Here is a 22,301-nt window from a genome sequence, read left to right as displayed (position 1 = left end):
TTATGGACTGCTTTGCTTATTTAAACTCTTCGTATGTTTTAGTGCATTGCTGTGCTGATACCCATTTTCTGTGCTATTGGTGAGTATTAAATAACAGAACACATACTTTTAATGCCATTTAAAATAGGAAAACAAGACCAAAGGGGTCTGTTGGGCCATCAAATCAGTACTGTTGTAGCAGGGGACCATATCATCCCTTGATAAGCTATAAACTAGCCCAGAACTGTTTGCTGATTTTTTTTTCTGTTGAATTATTCATATGCTGTTTGGATTCAGTTCTATATGTTAATTACACTAATAAACAAGAAAATTAACCTTAAAATAAAGATAGTAGTGGGTATTAACAGGTAAATAATATCTGCAACTGAGTGGTTGGGGTTTTTTTTAATGCCTGGAAGTATTTACCAGTTACTCTGCCTCCTTTTCATAATTGTCTGCCAGTTGGGATGTCACATTAGAAAAATATCAGGGATGGATTTTGTTATGGAAGAAGTCTTTTTGTTGGCAATGCATTGGCTGACTTCCATCCCTGAAAACTTTGTGTGTTAACAGGGGTGTTACACATGTCACAGTGTAAGGCTGTAAGCAGTCAGGTTTCTGAATTTTGGCTTTTTTTTCTATGCAAGCTCTCAAGAGCATGTAAATAACTGATTTCCTCATTCATTTATGGCACTCAGTTAGAGGTTATGCTTTGTAACATAGATCTTCGAAAGTCGTCTCCAAAAGAAACAGATCTGACTCATGATGCCCACATTGGTGGAGTGTTTTGGTAGCATGCTTCTTCTGTGGTCATTCTTGTTTGAGTTTGATAAACCTTTCTTTCTTGTCAACTGAGATGATGTGGTGTAAAGAAAATTGTTTTGTCCTTCAGCAGTAGAGAATGTAAGTGGAGGAGACAGGTCTGCTACTTTTTAAGTGTTTGTTTATTTTGGTGGAGAATTGTATGGTTTTTTAATAGTGACTGTATAATTAGCTAGCATTTTTCTCTGGGGAAGAAGCTTTATAGTTGTTCCTTTCTGCCTTGTTAGCTCTTATTTATGCTTTGCTCTGTTGTTGATTATCCAGGTCCTTGAAATCTTTCTTAATTTGTGCTTTTTACAAGAGTGAGGATGAGGAAACAGACTGTAAACTAACACTGTGGAGTACTGGCTTGTAAGCATTACCGCAATGCAAGTAAACATTAACAAATAGAAATTGGCCAAATTACATAGCTCTCTCAGACTAATGCAGAATCTCAGGTTCTTTAAGAAAGGCACTAAAGGTAATGTGACTAGAGAGATTCACTCCAGACCTAGGCAGCAGAATCTTCTCATGTCATTTTCCTTGAGTATTTCGAAAGTTGTGTCTTGGATTCTCCAGCTATTCAATGAGCAAAAACTTAGCTGAGTTCACATAGACATCAAAAGTGATGATTGCTGTAACACACAGAAAATGTATCAATATGATTAAAACCAACACAGATTTCTTCTGAATTAATAAATAATTGTTTGCTACTATTTTCTAGTCTGATAACTTTACAGTGCTGCTCAAAACAAACCAACAAACAAAAACCAGTAATGCAACCACTTCTATAGGTTTGCATTAGTAGGTTATGCAGCAGGCTGGCATGTATCTCATCAGTAGCTGCAAACTATTTCTTCCAGAGAAACAGTAATATTCTTCTGTGTCTCTGGTATGTCATGATATTATCTTCTACATTTCTATTTCACCACTCTGTGAGAGTATATGCATGCTATATGTGTTTGCATGTGCATATAAGTGTTTTCATGTTTTAAAAGGACTTCTGTTCAAAGTCAATTTTCTAGATTAATATCCAGGGTATTGTGGATTTTTGAATTATATACATTGAACAGTAACTGTTCCCAAATCTCAGCATTCTGTTGTCTGAGATTTTAATAGGGATTTTTGGGTCATTAAGTTGAAGGACAATCATTCTATTGTTTGATAATTGGTTATTTTGTGTGTCTGGCTTCATCAAAGAGATTCTTGTATTTCATAGCACAGTGTTTTCTGTGCTTGTCTTCAACACTTGTTAAGTTTGACTTTACAGTATCTCAGAAAAATAAATCGGCTTCAAATTCCTAGTTTGATACAACTACCCACAAAGAACTGGACTTCTTTTGTAATCAGATACTTGTGCTGTGTAACACTGCACTGAAGGGAAACCTAACTGGTTGCAGCAGTCTCTTGAAGTGCCGTTTACCTGGGCCCATTGGCGTCTAGCCCACAGGAGTGGTTTGATGAGTTACTACTTTTAAAACTGAAACATTAGTTGTTCCTTTACAATGGTTTATCTTGCTGCATTAAGTTTGGCTTGTCTACATTACAGAACTGCACTTTGGGAAGAAACAGAAGCTGATACTGAGAGCCCTGGAACAGGCTGCCCAGGGAGGCTGTGGAGTCTCCTTCCCTGGAGATATTCAAAACCCGCCTGGATGCGGTCCTGTGTGACCTGCTGTGGGTGAACCTGCTTTAGCAGGGGGGTTGGACTAGGTGATCTCCAGAGGGCCCTTCCACCCCCTGCCATGCTGTGATTCTGTGATTTGCCTCCAGGTTTCACTGGCAGGTTCAAAGCAATATCTGTGGAGCAGAAGGAAGAGTATTTTCCCAAGTTTAAGAAAATTAATTTTTCTTGTTACTGAGTATGAACTCTGTACTTTCTTTCACTTACCTCTTTCACATTTCTGTCCTGATAAAAATATACTGGTGGCCATTCCAAATACCTTTCTTTTTTCTGCATTTAATATGCACTAACCTGGAAGACATTTTGGTTCATCGGTGTTTCTTCATGACTATTCATTTGTGGTTCCTCTTCACATACTGTTGCTGGGAATAGACTTGTGAAATATTTTGGGGATTCTGGTAGATATTTTCTCCCAGTATAAATAGATAATATCTTACTGAACAAAAGCCAGTTATCATTGCCAAATAGGAGGGAAAGGAGTTGGTCAAAATAATGTATTGTGTTTCATTACTTGTTGCTTGATTTTGCTTCTTGCTAACTTGTTGAATAAAATGAGACAGGAATGTAATGGAGCACCATTCATTTTGGATACATGGTTAAAAGTCTGACCAAATTTATTAAGAGCCTTTTTCGCTTCCCCTTCTGCCCACTATGGAGGAAACATTTTGGTTTAGCCATTAGATGTCCTGCATGCTTCAAGGCAAAGGAACCGTTAACTTTGAGCTATAATTTATAAAGATTTTTATATACTTGCATTTGTTTTAATAAATAATAAAGATGTCCCTGACTTCAGTGGCAGCACAGATGAGCCCCTGGATTTTGGCAAGGAAGGTTTCAGGATTTTCATTAAAGTTGTCAGCAGAAAAGTTTGTAGCTATCAAAATATTAGCACTGAAAAATATGGAAAGGCTGGTTAAGGACAGATGCAAATTCTTACCTACAATCTTTACACAGTTAATAACAAACGTGTATGTATCTTTCATATATATATATATATTTAAATGGCATAAATGTATTTATGTATGTAAATAGGTAAATTAGAACTTTGCAATCTCCAAAAAAACCCTACACCTTAACTCTTTCAGACTGTCGCTGAAGGACTGCTTGTTTCTTTTACTGAAATACCACCCACATCTATCTGCTTAGAAGCCCAGCACTCACCAATCTTCTGCTTTGTTGTCTGCTAAGAATCAGACAACATCGTTTCTGACCATAAAAGAAGTGTAGAGACTTCTGTCTGTGTTTAAGTAACACTAGGGCCATCCATAATTTTCAAGTGCTACTTTATTTATTAGTTTGACTAGCAACAGTATTTTCTCATTTTCCTGGCTTGTGTAAAGCCCTCTGAATTCTTGCTTGCTTTTTTCCACAGGATGCTTCATGTAAGTGAAATGTGGTGCTATCACTGGAAATGGAAGCTGCAGCACTGTCTCTGCTTGTTTACCACATATATTATATGCATGCAGCAAGCAGGTAAGGCAGCAAATTATCTTCTTGCTTAAATAAATGGCCTAGGAGCCAGCGTTTTGGTGACTAAGGATTATGCTTGCGTATGACTGAGTTGTGTATAATATCATATTTTGATGAAAGTGATGCATTATAATTTTTAGTTGTGATTGAGCAGTTGGGTCATATTTTCTGCTACTGCTGAATTTTCTTTTTAGTTGTTTTTTATCATTTTGCTGTTATTTTTTTTGATCTTTGACTTTGTTCTTTGAATTCTTTCATTTTGCCCTTCCTTTGCTTTTGCCTCTCTTTTGAATTTCTTCTGGTTGTTGGAATACTGCGAGTAATTACACAGTTCTTCCATTTTCCACAGTGCTGTTTGTGCCTGTAGATCATGTGTTTAGTAACCCTTCACTCTTGTTCAAAGCTGTAAAATAACTGTAGTGTGATTAGTATTTTTTATGATTCAAATAATAGAAACATTCCCCAGCAAGCTATATGTACGTAAGCTAACAATAAACTGTAACGAACAATCAGTTTAAACTTAATGTCATCTTGGTCTGTAGTGACGCTTGAGTACAGAATAATGTAACACATTCTGACTGTTTTCTTTAAACATATGAGTGAGAGATTTCATTTACTAAATGTCTTTTCCTAACCACTAGAGTGCAAAATATTTTAGAAGCTCCAGCTGCTTTACTGGAAAAAAACTCTGGAGTTTATTCTGGAGCATATGAAAATTTTGGAGCAGCTTGTAGTGCTCAGCTAATTCCGTATCAGGTGGGTAGTTTTGCTGTTACAGACTTCCATTGGAAAAAGGATGGTTTATGTATAGAAAGAGTTTCTAATTGCTTTGATATTGTTTTTTCTTTAAATAAAAAGTGAAGGTTTTTTCCTAAACCTGCACTTTTTATTTAGAGAAAAAACAGTGCAGTAGTGTGCAGTAGCAGTTTCCAGCTTCATGTCACTTTAATAGGTGTTTTCCATTTCCATTAAATTGTGTAGCTGGAAATGTGTTTAGGAGCTGACTCTCAACCCTGGCTCTGTTGGCTGGTGACCTTTGTCTCCCTGTTTTCCTAGGCTATATGTGATTCTATATTTTATTCTCAGCATAAAGTAAATCAGCAAAACCTGCTCTAATTTACAGCTGCTGTGGGCTGTTACCTGGTGACTAGAACAGTAAGACCCAAAGACCGTTAGTCTTTGCGAATTCCTCTTGATAAAAGTTTAGTTATTGAAAGTGCAGGCAACACGGCAAGACTAAGTCGCATGAGCCAGAAGGTCCTAGCCAGTTTGCTGTGAGGGCAGAGAAAGCCAGCTACAAGCTCACCTGAGCATTCAGCTAATCGCAGCATACCATTGCTACCTGTGCTGGTACTGAACAAGTAGATGGGTCAAAAGCCCTATGCCAGACTCGAAGATGCACTTCTAAAAAATCATATATGCTCCTGGCTAACTACTTCAGCAATTAAGTGATTAATGCCATTGGATTGGTAAAAGCAGCCAAAGTGTTCCGACTAATTCGGCCTCCTCTATTATAGTTACTGCCTGTGCTCTTTTCTGAGGCACTGGGTTGGCATGTAGGAGACTCAGAACCAGGTCTCTGATGGAAATCAGAGCAGAGACCTGAGCCTGACTCTTTCACATCTCAAGTGCATGCCCCTGCAGGCTTTTTCTTTCTTGCTTCGACTGGAAAAGATTTGAAATCTTTAAAACTTCCAGTAGATAGGGAAATGTCTTTTCCATCTGCCTGAATGATGAGTGGATAAATAAGGTACACTGGAAACACAGGTTCAATAGACAAATGTTTGCTGTTCAACAGTGAAAGAGATCATAAATAGTCTGCTGTTAATACTCAACTGAAATGAAAATGAGACATTACCTTCACAGCAGCCTCTCATTTGGTAGTACTTGCCTGTAAACCATCAGGGTTCATGTTTCTTTTTTATGTAAAAGCATAGGTTATGCTGCAAAATGGAGTCTTTTCATCTGCTCTTTTTGATAGAGCAAGGCAGACAAGGTGGGAAGCACTGCTGCTCCTGCCTTTTTATTTTGTGTTCTTAAAAGATATTGGTCACTGTCTTTGCCTGTGGATTCATATGGTATCCATAATGTTTCTGGCAGCTTAAGCTTTGCTGAAGTTATGGTAAAATATCATAAAACCTGACATTCATCCAGCTTCACTAGTAAGCTGTAAGCTTAGAAAGCTATTGGGGCTTATTAAGATTTGCCTAGAGGAGATTACATACAAGTGAGGGATTAAGATCATCAGGTACAGGTTTTATGGATTATTTAAGGGGCTGTTCATCAGGATAAAAGTATCAGTCATACTGTGACATGGAAAAAATGCAAAAATAATAGTTTTATAGTTTAACTTGAGAAGAACTACAGGACTTGGCCTGCTTTCAGAAACAAAGTTTAGGAGAAGGTTTACACGGCAGAAAAGTTAGAACAAGAGTGGGATAGTCTGTGAAAAAAATGTTTAGCCACAAATTGATCAATAAGGTACTGACAAGCAGGTGCAGCAGTGGAGTGTAATCCCAAAATATAGGTCTGATACCTCAGAGGAATCAATGGATGGACTCTGACATTTAAAACAGAAAGACAGAAAGAAATTATAAATATAAAAATAAATTATAAAAATATAACATGTACTTTAGTTAAATCTCAGCAGTCATAACTGTTTTGGCATACTGGCTTCAGGTCATGTGTTGTGACATGGGGTGAGGTTACAGAGCACCTCAGTTAGCAACTTGACAGGTTTCCATTTGTGTCTGGGGTAGACATCCCTCATGTGAGTCACTTAGCTGTGCCTCATTTTTCCTGCCTATAACAATGAGTGTATGTCTTGCCTCCCTTGTAAACAGCTTGCCTATCTTCCAGTGAAATGACTATATAGAAACTGAGATGTTAGAATGGTGGTGGTTTAAACAGAATTAGTTAAATCTGCTTTTATCTGAGGTTTAGACATTCCTAACCTTTCATTTGTATGTGTATTTCGTTGGTTTGAGAGCCCAAAAGAGAACAAAAAGAGTGAATAGAGTTCTGGAAAACATAACTAATGAGGCCAGATAGAAAGAATGAAGATTTTTTTGGTCTAGAGTAGGCACAAGAGGGGTTGCGTAAGAACCGATAATGTTTAAAGAGATAGCTGCATTGAGAAGGGATAGACTGATCTTTCTGGGCCGTTGAAAGGGCAAAAAGATCGGGCTTAAATTACAGCAATATGTGAGGGGAAGGCATTTCATCAAAAAGTATAGATAGCAGTGGACTAGATTGCCAAGGAAGACTGGGGAATCTCGGTCCTTGGGAATGTATTGTAATATCTGCCAGAAGTGGTTTAAATCTATAGTCCTCTTTCCTTGGAGCTGCAAAATACATGAGGTGATTTCCAAACTTCCCTAATTTCTGTAGTGCTTCCTTAATCTTTGCCCTGTAGTATCTATTCTGATTCAAAATCTGGGAAATGAGGAGATCCACTGGAAATTGCACTTCTTAGAATATGGCAGTGCTGTTGCTGTGCCTACAGGATTGTGTTGGTGTTTGTCCTGTTGCAATGGCCTCATTTTTATCTCGCATAAGGAAGCAGCAGTTCAGTATGGAAAGTAAAAGTTGGTTCTTTCATGTGTGTGTAACCTCCCCAAAAGTATTCAGTTTAGTCTCCCCTTTTTGGCTTTTCTGCTTTCATAGCAAAATGTCTAGTGTTTCAGTATCGTACTATCTCTTGGTTTTGACTGTGCTCTCTATGATAACCCAGGAGCAGAACTGGAGTTTTTTCAGTGATCTTAAAAGCAGATTCCAGTTTGCATAATTACTTTCCAATGTATTTTTCAAGTGTCTTGCCTGTACTGGACTTCTAGGGTTTTGAACACTTGTATGTTTTAGGGAGATTGCAACATCCTCGTAAGAGTTTTTACCTTCTGTCATCAATAGATACATAATTATGTATCTGTATCTGTTTGAAATTTTGACTACCATGCAACCATGGAATCACAGAATCATTAGGTTGGAAAAGACCTCTAAGATCAAGTTCAACCATCAACCCAACACCACCATGCCCACTAAACCATGTCCCGAAGTGCCACACATACACGTTTTTAAAACACCTCCAGGGATGGTGACTCAGCCACTTCCCTGGGCAGCCTGTTCCAATATCTGACCACTCTTTCAGTAAAGAAAGACTTTTCAGAAAAAAAACCTCTTCAGGGTTCCTACTATCCAACCTAAACCTCCCCTGCTGCAACTTGAGGCTATTTCCTCTTGTCCTATTGCTGGTTACTTGGGAGAAGAGACCAACCCCTGCCTAACTACAACGTCCTTTCAGGTTGTTGTAGAGAGTGATAAGGTCTCCCCTCAGCCTCCTCTTCACCACGCTAAACAGCCCCAGTTCCCTCACCTGCTCCTCATAAGACCCTTTCTCCAGACCCTTCACCAGCTTCGTTGCCCTTCTCTGGACACGCTCCATCACCTCAATGTCCTTCTTGTAGTGAGGGGCCCAAAACTGCACCCAGTATTTGAGATGTGGCCTCACCAGTGCCGAGTAGAGGGGCACGATCACCTCCCTACTCGTGCTGGCCACACTTATTTTTGATATAAGCCAGGATGCTGTTGGCCTTCTTGGCCATCTCTGCACAGTGCTGGCTCATGTTCAGTTATATTTGATTTTATTCAGGATGTGGAAAATACTTATTTTAACCAAGCCATGAGTACTTCTACATTTCTTATTACACTATTTCTGCATTATGCCCCATACTGCTGTTACCACAGAATTACTGTGACTGTAGCTAATGCCACAGTGAACAATTGTCCTTTCGTTCATCAGTAAAGCGCATTTGTGTCTGTAGTCATGTTTCCATGTCCTCAGAGGACTTTAATCAATCCCCAGGAGCTCACTGAAGAGCAACTTTCAATTCTGTTACAGTCCCTGAAATTTTAATTTCATTTTCTTTAGTGGTGATTCAAAGCAAAAATTTGTGCTGTTTTTAGTTCAGCAAGAAAGAGAGAGGTGAGGAAAAAGAATAAAACTGAAAGCAGGTCCTTCACTCACATGGCTGATAATGGTCTCCAATATAGTATCATCTCTGTCCATCATGCTCCTTAATTGGGCCTGTGTAGACAAAGGAGGGATTAAAGTCCTCCCTTGTTTATGGGAGAGTTTCAGAGTGACCCCGTGGGCTCAGCAGCCTAATATGAGATGGAAAGGGAGTATGGTGGGAAGTATTGCTCATGCCACCAGTGCTAGCAGCAAGAGTTAGTCACATTGCTGTCTGTGAAAATGGACTGGGTTTTATCTGGAACAGCCCAAGTCAGGAAGTGTGTGTTTTCACCACAGATCCGAAACTGCCTACCCCAGACAAGGGCCAAAGATCCTATCGCCGAGTGAACGATGGAATGGTTGTCAGCACATTCCCTTATCTTTCTCTCTCTTACCACATGCACAGCAAGAACCAAAGGGCCAAGACATTAACCCAGTCAATCAGCACAATCCTTGTATACAGCGAGGAGGCGGGGGATGATTTTATAACATTATTACTGGCGCTTTGTGAAACTTCTCCTGTGGCACCCCCAGGGTGGGAACAGGTGTGCATATATTGCTGAGCAGGGTAAATGTGACTGAGAGTGCTGTCTCTGACTCAGACATGGACATTCACATTTCTGTAAGTTGTGGAAAAACTCAGAAAACAAATAAAATTCTGAAAAAAGCGTTCAGTCTGACAGTCTCTTTCCTTACACAGGCATACATACATCATGCGTAATTGAGAGATAAGTAGAAGGCATCTGGATATTTAATCAGTAGCTCCAAAGTATTTTTATTCTTTCCCCTTTCTCTGTCAATCTTCTTTTGCATTTTAATGTAGCTTAAGCAAAACAAATCAAAAGCAATCCTTTATGTACTGTTTAGTATCTGAATTTCTGTTCATAAAAATCTTGCAGAGGAAAAGGTACTAGTTGGCTTTCTTACATTTCCCTTAGTTGACAGTTCATTAATATAAAAGTAAATCACTGTTGGAATGAATTTCACAGGAAGCTGCGTCTCGTTACCTCTGTTTACTTTTTTAGCTATATTTTTTTGAAGGTGCTGATAATTCTTTTCCCTGAAGTGTTTGGACCTCATTGCGTTAACCTTAACAATATTGCCTTAAAAGCACAGTGATATTTTTCTTCCCGTTCCTCTGATACACACCTGTAGCCAAACCCAAATGGAATATCATGGAATATCACAGAAATTCAAAGCTGACTAGGGCCTCATCTTACAGAGTCGCTGCACTTCTTTGTTAGAAGGTAGGCTAAATAATGTACCTTTCTCTAAAGAACATACCTTTAAAGGAAAACATTATTGCTCTCTACAACTACCTAAAAGAAAGTTGTAGTGAGGCCAGTGTTGTTCTCTTCTCCCCGGTAGCTAATGACAAGACAAGAGGTAATGGCCTCAAGCTGTGCCAGGGGAGATTTAGATTGGATATTAGGACAAATATCTTTACCAAAAGAGTGGTTAGGCATTGGAACAGGCTGCCCAGGGAGGTGGTGGAGTCACCATCCCTGGAGGTGTTTAAAAAGATGTATAGTTGTGATGCTTAGGGACATGGTTTAGTGGTGGGCCTGGTAGTGTAAGGATAATGGTTGGACCTGATGATCTTAGAGGTCTTTTCCAACCAAAATGATTCTGTGATTCACCGAAGGTCCTGTCTTTATGAACTGTAGATTTTGGAATCCATTTATAATTTATTTTTGCCTCATTTTTTCTGTTCACTGTTAAAAACATAGCCAAATGACGACTTGTCAGTTTGTCAATATTGTCTATGACAACAGGCAAGAAAAGTATCTAGCTCAGTGGTAAATAACTTGTGGCCAACTGGACTGTGCTTTACCAAAGGCTGCCTCTGGCAGAGGTTATTATGTAAAGAAATTTATTCTTTATGGTATTTAACAGTTGTTCTCAATAAAGTGAATGAACATTTTTGAACAAAGTGAGTTCCTGTCTCATTAAAAGCCTGAAGTGTTCCTGAATGTCACTTTTTTCTTTTGTGGGTTTGTAGCATGAGAAATGTTGCATCATGAAGTGAAGGTCTTGACTAGGAATAGAACAGTCTTCCTGATAGAAGTTCCTTACATACAAATCTAGCAATCATGTGACATGCATTTTAGTATGTATTACAATGAATACAGAGTAATTAAAATTGTTGATTTCGTATACCAGTGAATGTTTTAGAAGTGAGTGATTACGACTGTAAAGTCAGCACTTGTTAATTACTAAGAAGGGCTGATCTTGCAGATTTTGGATGCACCTTTTGTCCATGATTGCTTTGCTAGAATATTGGATTTGCTTACTTAATGGGATTGCTTAAGTGACTTGCATAAGGTGTAACATATAATTTTCACTAGATCAAGGCCTCAGTTATCACTGTCAAATAAATGAAATATTAAAATTTGCATTTTATTACAACCACAGCACAGAGATGTCTGAGATAGATATACTTTAGTATGGACAATACTAAAATGAAGAAAAACATATATGACTTTTATTTTACAAGGATTTGAAAAAAAAAAAAGAAATTTTAGCTACAATTTAGTAAGGTACTAAGAAATAAGAAGACCCACACAGAAAATCATATTCCTTGTTAAGATTGTGTGTAGAAATACCTCTGATTAAATAATTCATCTGTACTATTTCAGAATTTCTTCCTCTTATCGTGGGAGAGAAAAATCTCTCCCGTAAGAGGAAAATAAAGTATTTCAGCTGGAGACTGTAAACATTTTCTGCAGAGTTAAGTAAAATATTAGTGTAATAAAGGTAAGTTACATCAGAGAAGTACATCACTTACTGTGATACATTGAATCAAAACTACTTTTCCTGCCCTAAATACTATTATTTAGGTACTCATATCAAGGGAAGGCAGGACTTCCAGAAACACCTCTTGTTTTGTCTGGATTCAGTGCTCACTGGTCTCAGTTCCTGTAAATGACAGGCTAAGCTCTAACTCTTGCTGCAGTATTTCATTAAGTGCATAATTCATACTTAGATTTTTGCTTATGTAGTCTGGCCTTCAGGTACCATTCACACTAATCCATTTTATTGGCCGTCTCTTGAAGAATCAAGCCACTTTCTACTCTTAAACTCAACTCCAGTCATAATTTTTTGATACCACTATGGATTTGTACTCCTTTTTTCTCATCTTTCATGTTGTCGTTTTTACCCTGTTGTCTGGGACAAGGGCAGCTTGAGCAGTATGTTGACTGCTTTCAATTTGTTAGTTGGAAACGATTTGGAAGCTCCCAAACATGCTCAGCAATTCCCATTCTATGGATCTTCCCTTTGGTAATTTCTGAACATTATGAACTGGTTTGTCTAAATTCCAGTGTAGCAAATAGTCACTTTTGACAAGAGAGGCCACCACAGGTGTAGCTCAAATTGTTTAATACTCCAAAACTACAGCTATATTAATATATTGATACTTAATATTCTGTAGAAGTGTCAGCATGGCGTATCTTCAGAGAACATATTTTTTGAAAGTTCTTGTAGACTGAAAAAATGTGTGTGGTGAAATATTTTCCTCTTTTAGGACAGAAAGTTAATTCCCATTCTTGAAACTGCTTTTTTCTCAATATCTTCAAAGTAGTGCAACTGTCTTCCACTATGTTGTAAAACAGCTCCTTTTTTTTCAGGGATAAATATCTGCAAGAGTTAGATCTTGCAGAACACAGGGTAGATACATGAAAAGATCATCACACAGCTAACCTAATTTTTGAAAGGATACAATGCAATCAGAGTTTTTCCAATTCCAGCTTTTTCCCTCATGAATATGCTTCTTAATGGGTGTCAGACAGAAAACTGCAACTCCCTATCTTGAACAGAGTTTGTTTTGTTCAGATGCATGCTCTGGCTTCTCACAGCTCTTCTGATTAAGAGCTCTGCAGTGACGAATCCATACTGTGAAGCTGAAGTCATTTTTTAATCAGAACTTGCTTTTTAGGTGGAGAAAAAGACCTCATGGTTGAAGTTATCACAGAGGCATTTGTACAAGTCCAAGTCCTCGGTGATTTTTGTTCTGTGGTGTGAGGAGAGAAGGGAAGTGTGTTTTGTTGTGGGGTTTTTTTTCTCATTTTCCTGAATTTACAGGAAAGGCTTATATGTGGATTTAAGTTTTAAATTTTTTACTATTTTTTTTCCTTTTAATTCTGTATCTAAATATTTTCTAATTCCGAAGTATGTTAATCATATGTCATATGGCACTTTGAAGAAACTGGAAGTATAGAGGGAACACTGAAATCCCCTTGCCTGCTGAGCCATTAAACATATGCAAAGGAACACTAATATTGTGTCTTCTTGCTGAAATCTAAAATAACTAAGAGATTTTGTGCTGGGTATGAGTGTCCACCTATCCAATATTTTGAATAGCAAATCATTGAAATTGTGTTCAACTTGTCTTGGATTTTAACTTTGGTTTAGAGAATTTTTCTATAATATACATACAAAAATAAAAGAGTGAAATGCTGGTGTTGAACAAAGGGGTTGTTCATACAATGAATTAGAAGTTGTGGGGTGTTTAAAAAAATCTCAACAAAATATTGTTTGACTGATTAAAAATATTTAAAGGAAGTTGTAATTATAAAAACAATGAACCTCCTCCCTTCCATGTGTAAGCCTGGTACATCAAATGTGCTCTGTGCACCAGCTGCTCTGATTACAGTTTATTATGTAACTAGTTTATAAAATACAGGCTTTTTTCTTTGACCTGTCAGATTTTGGCAGTATATTGTTTGCATTATGTCCGGTATTCTGATCTTATTTTGAATTGGGTATGTTTCTGCTAAAATCTTGCCACTGGAACTGGCAAAGACATTATATAGCAGCAGTACCACCAGTCGGGACTTCCCTCTCTCTGTCTCTGCATATGAGGAATTAACCCTTCTCTTAAGTGATTGTTTCACTGCCTTATGAATGAATTGCATTTAACCCTTCCATGTTCTCAGAAGGTTCTCAGTGAAAGTCAAAATGGTAGAAGTAGCATTGGTGTAACAATAAATTTCTCTTCCTGGTGGCACATTGCAATCAGAAGATAGTAGTGATGATTAAAAAGGCAAACATCTTTCTCTATATACACTCCTTCCCTCAAATAAAGTCTGTGCATATTTTTCACATGTGAGTAATACCAAATGAGTGGTTTCTAAATCCCTTGCCAAACACTAGTAACTTAGAAGTTACCTGCAAATAATAGATGTCTGGCTTAGTCAGTTGTCTTTAGGTTTGGGTAATTTTCTTCCCACTGTTGTCAGCAGTGTTGATGTACATGATACAAGTATTCTTTTTTCAGCAGCTCCTGTAGTTACTGACTCCTTTGACTACTACCCTCAACAAAAGTGTCTGAAGTTGGTCTATATTATTTATAGCATATCAGAATTGAGTGACTGGCAATTATTGATTATATAATCAATAGCTGAACTCTAGATCTTAGGGAAAAAATTGCCTATTTTCTTGTGCTTGGCTACATAAATCTTTTCTGAATAGCATGGAATGTATCAGATGCCGGAAATATAGCTGAGTCCAGTTTTTAAAGCTATTGTTTTCAAAACATTTACCTTGCTTTATCATCTTAATCAGTTTTCTGATGTAATAAATATTCTGAATTTGAAGGAGAAAAATTACAAAATTAGTTTTAAAATTTCACTATGTTTTCCTATTTCTAGAAATAATTTTTTTTATTAAATAAAAAGAGGCTTTTTTCCAAGGAAATAAATAAAAATAACTCTTACTAATAACATTATTGAAAAAATAACAAAATAAATTTATAGCAAGCATGGCATTTGCTTTTTTATGCTTAGTAATGGGAAACTGAGACAGATCTGCTTTAACCTTGAAATAGTTTTGCACAGCTTTTGGAATAAGATATAAAGAAAGTCTTCAGTAAATGTTCAGTTATATGTAGTCTAGTGGTTCTTCCATTTTAACTGGATTGTAGAACATTGATTTTTGTTAGGTCCCACCAAAGTCAGTGCAAGTTTTACTGCCCCCTTAAATAAGAGCCAAGATACATCACCGTTGAACACTTTGGAAAATCCCTCCCCAAATGTCCAAACAGAAACTGTTTGGAAGTTGATGCTTTGGCCAAACGATGTTGTTATGTCACAGGAAGCCAAAGTTCTGCCCCATGCCTTTAAAAGATGTAACTTGCATAGTGCTACAGCATTGCTGTTCAGTGCTCAGAAAAGAAAAAGGCTTAAAGAATTAAAGAAGAGTTTCTGTGTATACTTGGCAGCGATTATATGTTGTATCTTGTGGGTTTTGTCTGCAGATTACTGTGATCTCACCCAGTAATGCTTGAAATGGAAAAGGGTTTTGTATTCTGCTTTTTGTCTGTGTAATCCCCATGTCATGTGAATCCTGACTTGGTACTTAAGAATTGACTTGAGCTCCAGCAAAAAAATCAAATGCACAAACTCTCCGGGAAGGACTGATACTGAAAGACTTTTTTCTTCCAGCACTGTTCATGCTTTATGAAGGACATGGTACCATTTGCAGGAGTTCAGAGCACCTCAGTTTCTCAAAGATTCAGTGGGAAATGAGCATTCTCAGCACTGCCAAAAACGGAGGCGAGGAGAAGACAGCATTTTTGCTGTATCACCTTCTTTTCAGCTAGGTTTCTGCATCCTGTTGGGGTTTGTTCAGTAACTGGCAGAGCCAGTTAAAATATTGTAAGAATCCAGCCATCCGCTCTTGTTTCTGCCTACCCATCCCTCCATAATCTGCCTGGTTTTTACTTCTAACACTCATAGGAAAACTTTCTTTTTCCTCTTTAAATGGATTGCTTTGATTATAGTGGCATGAAAGATTTTTTTGAGCTTTCCTCATATTTTACTGTAATGTGTGTGTTTCTAGTGAGAAGACAGCTCAGCCTGGCCAGAGTTTTAATCTTTAGGGTGAGGTCTGCAGTACTTCTTATCTTAATCAGCTACTGTGTTTATTCACTTGAAATATGTGAAAATCTGAAGAAACATCTTCCATTAGCAGGGATCAAGCCAAACTACCAAAAAAAAAAAAAAAAAAAAAAAAATCTGATCTTTTAGCAATTCATGGTGTTTCACATTAGATTTCTATTAGCTTTCCTTTGAAGAATTCATTGTGAGGAATGACACAATGACAGCAGAATGGAAAATAATCTTGCATATTTTAAAAACAGAAATAGGTCTTAAACTAGAATTTGCTCATCAAAACATGAATGTTGAATCACAAACAGAAATCACTTAATAGTTTGTGAAAATTAAAGGAGACTTTTTTTTTCTTGCCAAGAAACTCTTCTGTGGTACTTAGAATTTGTTCTTTATAGTTTGTCATAATTTCATAGAATCATATAATGGTTTGGGTTGGAAGGGACCTCAAAGATATTCTAGTTCCAACCCCCCTGCCATGACAGGGGCACCTCCCATTAGACCAGGTTGCTCAAGGCTCCATCCAACCTGGCCTTGAACACTGCCAGGGATGGAGCATCCACAACTTCCTTAGGCAACCTGCTCCAGTGTCTCACCACTGTCAGGGTGAAGAACTTCTTCCTTGTATCTAGTCTAAACTTGCCCTCTCCCAGCTTCCAGCCATTACCCCTCATCCTATCACTGCAGGCCCTTGTAAAAAGTCCCTCCCCACCCTTCTTGAAGGCCCCCTTCACATACTGGAAGGCTGCTATAAGATCTTCCCTTCTCTTTTCCAGGCTGAACAAGCCCAAGTCTCTCAGCCTGTCCTTGTAGGAAAGGTGTTCCAACCCTCTGACCATCTTGGTAGCCCTTCTCTGGACTTGCTCCAACAGCTCCATGTCTTTCTTGTGCTGGGCGCAAATTTAATGGTCTTCATGTCTGTAGTTCAGTTTTTTGTATTGGCTGCCCTCACAATATTTCTCATAAACAGTCCCCATTAGTCCTTTTGTATCATTCCTCATAAAACTTACAGTGTTGGACTGTAAACTTAGAAGTGTGTATCCAAATACCAATGGTAACAAATATCATGATAATCAAATGCTAAGCAAATAGACTTTGTATGGCCAAGGTAGCCTACACATTCAAGAACCAGTTACCTGAAATACAAGGAGATCATCTGCACCATTAGTTACCATTGTTGGGCTATACTTAACCAATTTGTCAACAATTATGGAAAACTGTTGCCCAGTCTAAACACTGATCTAGTGAGTATGTTCCCATACAGACCTTTCTTGGGCTTATGGTGTATATTACACATACATAGGTTTCAGTAAGATTAACAAATCACTTGCTATGTCTTTAAAGTTATAATGAAACCCCATGAGGGTTGTCCCCTTAAAGTTGTAATATAAATGTTAAACAGTAATAATGGTGATTGGTTTTTTTTTTTTCTCCATGTAGCGTGATCTTTCATAAGTAAACTAATACTACTCAGCATCATCGTATCTCACTCAGTACATATTGTCTAGATGTAGGATTGGCCATTACTGTGTACTTGTGTACTGCCATAAAGTAACTTGACTTGTTCTTTGGCACTACTTTAAAAATACAATTAATATAAATTCTGTGTGATAAAAATGACTGATAAAAATGTCTATAAAATATTATATATTTATGATGCAACTTAAACTTTCATACAGTTTAAGGACAAATATCCATATGGAAACACGTTAATGTGTATATTTGGATCGTGCAGGTGGATCTCCTGTACTGTCTGTGAGTGCTGACAGATTTATAAGTTTAGCCGAATAGCACAGAGCCTTTGTCTGCACTTTATGTAAGTTATGTTCTTGAGTATAGGCTGCTTTAGTCATGGAAAAATACGTCTGTATGAGACTTGAATGAATAATGTTTTTCATTATGCGCACCTTTTTATCAGCAACCATATGAGAGGTTTGAGTGAATATCCAGGCTCCCTGTTACATACGGATATTGCCATTTCCCTGTAATTTGTCTTTTCTTATTATGACACTGTTTGTTTGTTTCTGAAATTTCACATGCTATTAAATGTCACTTACTTGTCTGTTACTGCTTTAGGTAACACAACCCTTCATTCCTACCAATTCTGACATAGACTAGTACATTTTTATTTTTTACTTTCTAATCATTTCCTGTTGTATGTGGAGGTGAGGAAAAGATTTTAATTTAGCTAGAGCTAGTGAACTGAAATAGAGAATGATAGTCAAGAATCAGCACTTGCTACTTCGGTTGAAATGTCAGGGACCTGTGTGGTGGAAATAAAGGTATAAACCAGTGGGGTAGGTTTCCTTTGATTGTCACACAATGGTGGTTTTCAAAGTTTGACTTACTTTAAATAACAGAAGAAAGTCTTAGGAAGAAAATATTATAAAAAAAAATAAATACTAAGGCTGGAAAGCTATCAGTTCAATAATTTGGAAATCACAGAATTGAAGAATTCAGGTTGCCAATGGAATTTTCCATTTTCACATCCACCATGATGATGCAGGTTTTAATTACAAAGTCACCTGCTTTTTGTCATTGGCCTCCAGCTTTGTACAGAACAGACATGCTATGAGGCTGAAAAACCCCATGTTTTTTAAGGCCTTTGCTTAATGTATGGCCGGAGGTAGAAAACATACTCTAAACAAGGCATTGGATTGCAGGAAGATCTCATGGCTAGGGTGATTGAAGGCTGTGCTAGAAAACTGAATGCTGTCTCTGAGTTTTGTCTGCTAAGGGTGGCTGAACAAATGAATTTTATGGCTGTCTTTAATGTGTACCATTTTCTGTGCCTAATTTAAAGTTATAGAGTGATTTGCATCTATAATTGCAGTGGAAGTGAATAGGAACTGTGTTTGACTAGATTAACCTCTATATAATGCTGCAAATCATGAATAAGTTAGGTCTTGTATGTCTGAAGTTAGGCACCTAACGTCAGAGGATTCTTCTGATTTTGGTATTCCCCAACTACTACCCTTCTATAAAATGAATGTAAGGATACTTCTTGCCTCACAGTTATATCGTAAGTTTTTAATTAATAACTATTGGAGAAGTGTTCAGATCTTATACTAATGAACACCACAGAAGAGCTCACAGGGAAATCAATGATTCTGTCTCGGGAGAGGACTGGAATTCTTGCAAGGCTGAGGGTCACACATCAAACAGAGGTAAAGCAGGATACTGAAAAGTTGCTTATTTAATGGAATTTGTCCTTCCTGTACACTGAATAAGGTCCTGCAAAAATGGTAGTGTGTGGTTATGTAATTGAAGATTTCTTTTCCATTATCTATGCACAAAGGCGAAAGGAAGGTTAACTCTGGCATTTCCTAACTTCAACAGTCCTTGATTGTGCAATCCCACTAGTGTCTGCATGCTTGTGGGAGGGGTTTATAGTGTTGGGATGTGTGTGTGTATGCAGATAGAGATATAATTACTGTTAGAGATGCTTGCTTACAATTTTAATTTAACCCATATGCAGAGCAGAAGGTCTTGTTAACAAAACCTTATTTACTTATTTTTCTTGTTTCATTCATTCTCACTTTGTCAGGATGTTCTCCACCATATTTTTACAACAGTTTAAGGAAGCTGAGATTGACAGTGATTGGAGTAATCAAGCCACTTCACTGCAAAGCAATTCACTTAGGAGTAGAAGAATTTCCTTTTAATTTAATTATTTATTGTGGCCTTTGAATGACACAGCGGTTGGAACAAAAGCAACCTGGTCCTGTATGACCTATGTAACATCAGAACATAGTATTTCATAATGAAAAAAAAAAAAAAAAGGAACAGAGAGATATTCTGTTGTAGTACTTCCTACATGCTACTATCACTTGTAAGATTTTTTTTTTTTTCCTTTAATTTTTTTTTATTCCATGCATATCTTCAAGGGGATTTCTGGTTACACATTTGAAATAGATCCTTTCTCTATCTTATCCAGTATTCTTTCCAGGGTAATAGTGTGCATGGGGAGGTTTAGTTGGGTTATTTTATTTTTTGTTTTGTTTTGGGGTTTGGGGGGGGGGGGGTGTTTAGTTGGTTTGGGGTTTTTGGTTGTGTTTTTTTTTTTTTTTTAAGGCACTGTAATGCTTATTTATTGATGATTGGTTTGTGTCATCCTGCTGGAGAAAGAAAACTAAATACTTTGCATTTGGAACACAGGACTCAATGTTACACTTAGCAAAAGAGAGACAGGAAAATATTTATCTAGAGAAGAGATGTTAAGGCTTCTACTTCTGCAGTGTTAGTTTCTGGAGGAACACTTGGGGAATGTTGGAGTCTGGGTGAGTAGGTCTTGTGTGGACTGAAGTTTGAATGAAGGTGGCATTTTGCTAGGAAGTAAGGTTCTCTGAAACGCATAAAATCTTTCTGTGTATCTGAAGTAATGGCAGGGTGCCCAGAGCTTTGTGGAAAGCTGCCTACTTCTTCAGCAATAAATAAAATAAGTAAATAAATAAATATATTTAGTCAAGGGTAGGATACCTTTGATGTGAAGTTCTTCTGCTAGATGAAAGACTGCAACTGGCATGCAGTGCCAAGCATCCCCCTGCTTCCTTAGTGCCTTTGGTGCCAACATCCTCAAAAAGAACATGGATTGTAATCCTTAAGACATCAGATTTGAAAAAGGATTTCCGTTAGAGCTAAGGTTTATTTTTCTTACCCTCCAGACACGTAGCTAGTGGTAGGACAAATGAGTCTTCCAGAGATTAAGTAATGTTTAATAACTGTGGCAGTTTTTGGATTACAAGTCATCAAATAATTTAGTCTTGATGCCCATCTGCCCTTGGAACAGAAGTAGATCTGTTACTGGTTTAAGACAGGGGTCCAAGGAGCCCAGTGTTTATAGATGGGCACCTGGAACAGAAGAGGTAAAACAAGGCCTATGTACATGATGCTTCCCCTCAAAACTCCCAGTTTTCAACTGTTTCCATTTTGGGAATGAAAATCTCACTGAGGCTAGTGTGGCTTGCCTGTTTAGTAGTCTGCAATGGATTTCTGCCAACTAGTTTCCCACTTTTCCTTTGAACTTGCAAATTGACAGCTGTCCTCTGGCAGGCAGGGAGTGCCGTCCACAGCCCACTGCATGAAGAACCACCTTGTTCTCCTTACTTTGAACCTGGCTTCTGTAACAAGGGGCCACCAAGTGAAGACAGTGTGCAGATACTTCCTCTAGCCCTTTTCACTGTCACCCACAGACCTTTTGTAGAAAGATCTCAGTTACATCATCTCTTTCCCAGCTTGAAGAGTACTCCATCACTTGCCCTGACCATCCCCATGCAGGACCCTCACCCAGGCATCCTCTGCCTATGGCTCAAGGGCTTCATTGAAGCCCAGACTGGGACACCCACGTTTCCCTGGGCTGTCAGCTACCTGGGAGCAGCAGTAGCTGGGTGGCCTATGATGGGGGAGGAACTGGGAGCTGGGGCGAGCCCAGCACAGACAAGGCCCTTGCTGACTGGGCACTGTTCCACCATGTCTGAGCTGGGTTGGCAGACAGGGTGAGGAAATGAACCAGGTCCAGGGTCCATTCAGGGAGTTGGGTCAGGAGCAGCTGGAGGCAATGCCAGAGACAAATACACCTACAGCATAAGTCTAGCAAGAACTGAAAGCTAATTAAGGGCTTTTAGTGCACTCAGGGCACTGTAAAACTTATTATCTATGTTGAATTTTATTTGTCATTTTATTGCTTAGTCACTGTGTCTTAGACTAATTTTTCAGTTCTTTACAGTTTGCCTTCAAGGTGTCTACTGTCTGGAGTAACTTTCTATCAGCAATCTTTGTCTGTACTCTTCTGCTTTTCCAGGTACTTTCTCGACATGTTAAGTAATGTATATCCCAGCAAAGACCCCTGTGGAATTCTGCTGGTGAATTTCTTGCCTTTTTACAGCTTCACATTTGCTTCTGTGCCCTACCTCTTAACCAATTATTTATCCGTGCCAGAAGCTTCCTTATTATGTAGTGGCTGCTTAGTTTCCTTTAAAGCCTTTGGTGAAAGTCTTTGCCAGAAACATTCTGGATATCCAAGTGAACTATGTTAACTGGTTTGCATTTACCTACGTAGCATAACAGAACCCTGCAGAGAACTCCAAGAGGTTTGTAAGACAAAATGTCACTTTACAGAAGTAGTGTTGACTCTACCAAAGAGATTTTATTTATCCAGGTATCCACTAATTCTAGCATTTCTTATACCACAGGGCCCTTGTGGTAGCTGAGGCACTGGTCTGCTCAGTGAGAGAAATAAAACTGGAGTAAACCTGTTTTACCTGACTGCCAGTTACTGACAACCTTTACAGGTGTTAACATTATTGGCAAGTCTTCAGTACGTAGTACTTGTAATTACTCTGCTCTTCCAGTGCTCTAGACTAAGACTGCATCTGGCAGCAATGGTCTTGAAAATAATAGGATGTGTTTGATCATGTTGACAACCAGTGGAAAGGACTGAGAGGTACTTCTAGTACTTTATTAAAAT

General features: G+C 38.1%; 1 protein-coding gene across 2 annotated transcripts in view; it reads left to right on the top strand.

Moving 5' to 3' along the window:
• ADGRG6 (adhesion G protein-coupled receptor G6) overlaps positions 1-22,301 on the top strand; it is a 115,980-nt gene that overhangs the window by 2,635 nt on the left and 91,044 nt on the right. For both annotated transcript variants that reach the window (XM_086461167.1, XM_086461168.1), the window contains one exon: positions 3,837-3,937. In XM_086461167.1, the coding sequence (XP_086317293.1) occupies positions 3,837-3,937 (101 nt within the window). The remainder of the gene's footprint in view (positions 1-3,836; positions 3,938-22,301) is intronic.

The sequence above is a fragment of the Leptosomus discolor genome, chromosome 2, assembly GCF_034619465.1.
Source record: "Leptosomus discolor isolate bLepDis1 chromosome 2, bLepDis1.hap2, whole genome shotgun sequence".
Lineage (NCBI taxonomy): Eukaryota > Metazoa > Chordata > Aves > Leptosomiformes > Leptosomidae > Leptosomus > Leptosomus discolor.
This window is presented reverse-complemented; position numbering and strand designations above follow the sequence as displayed.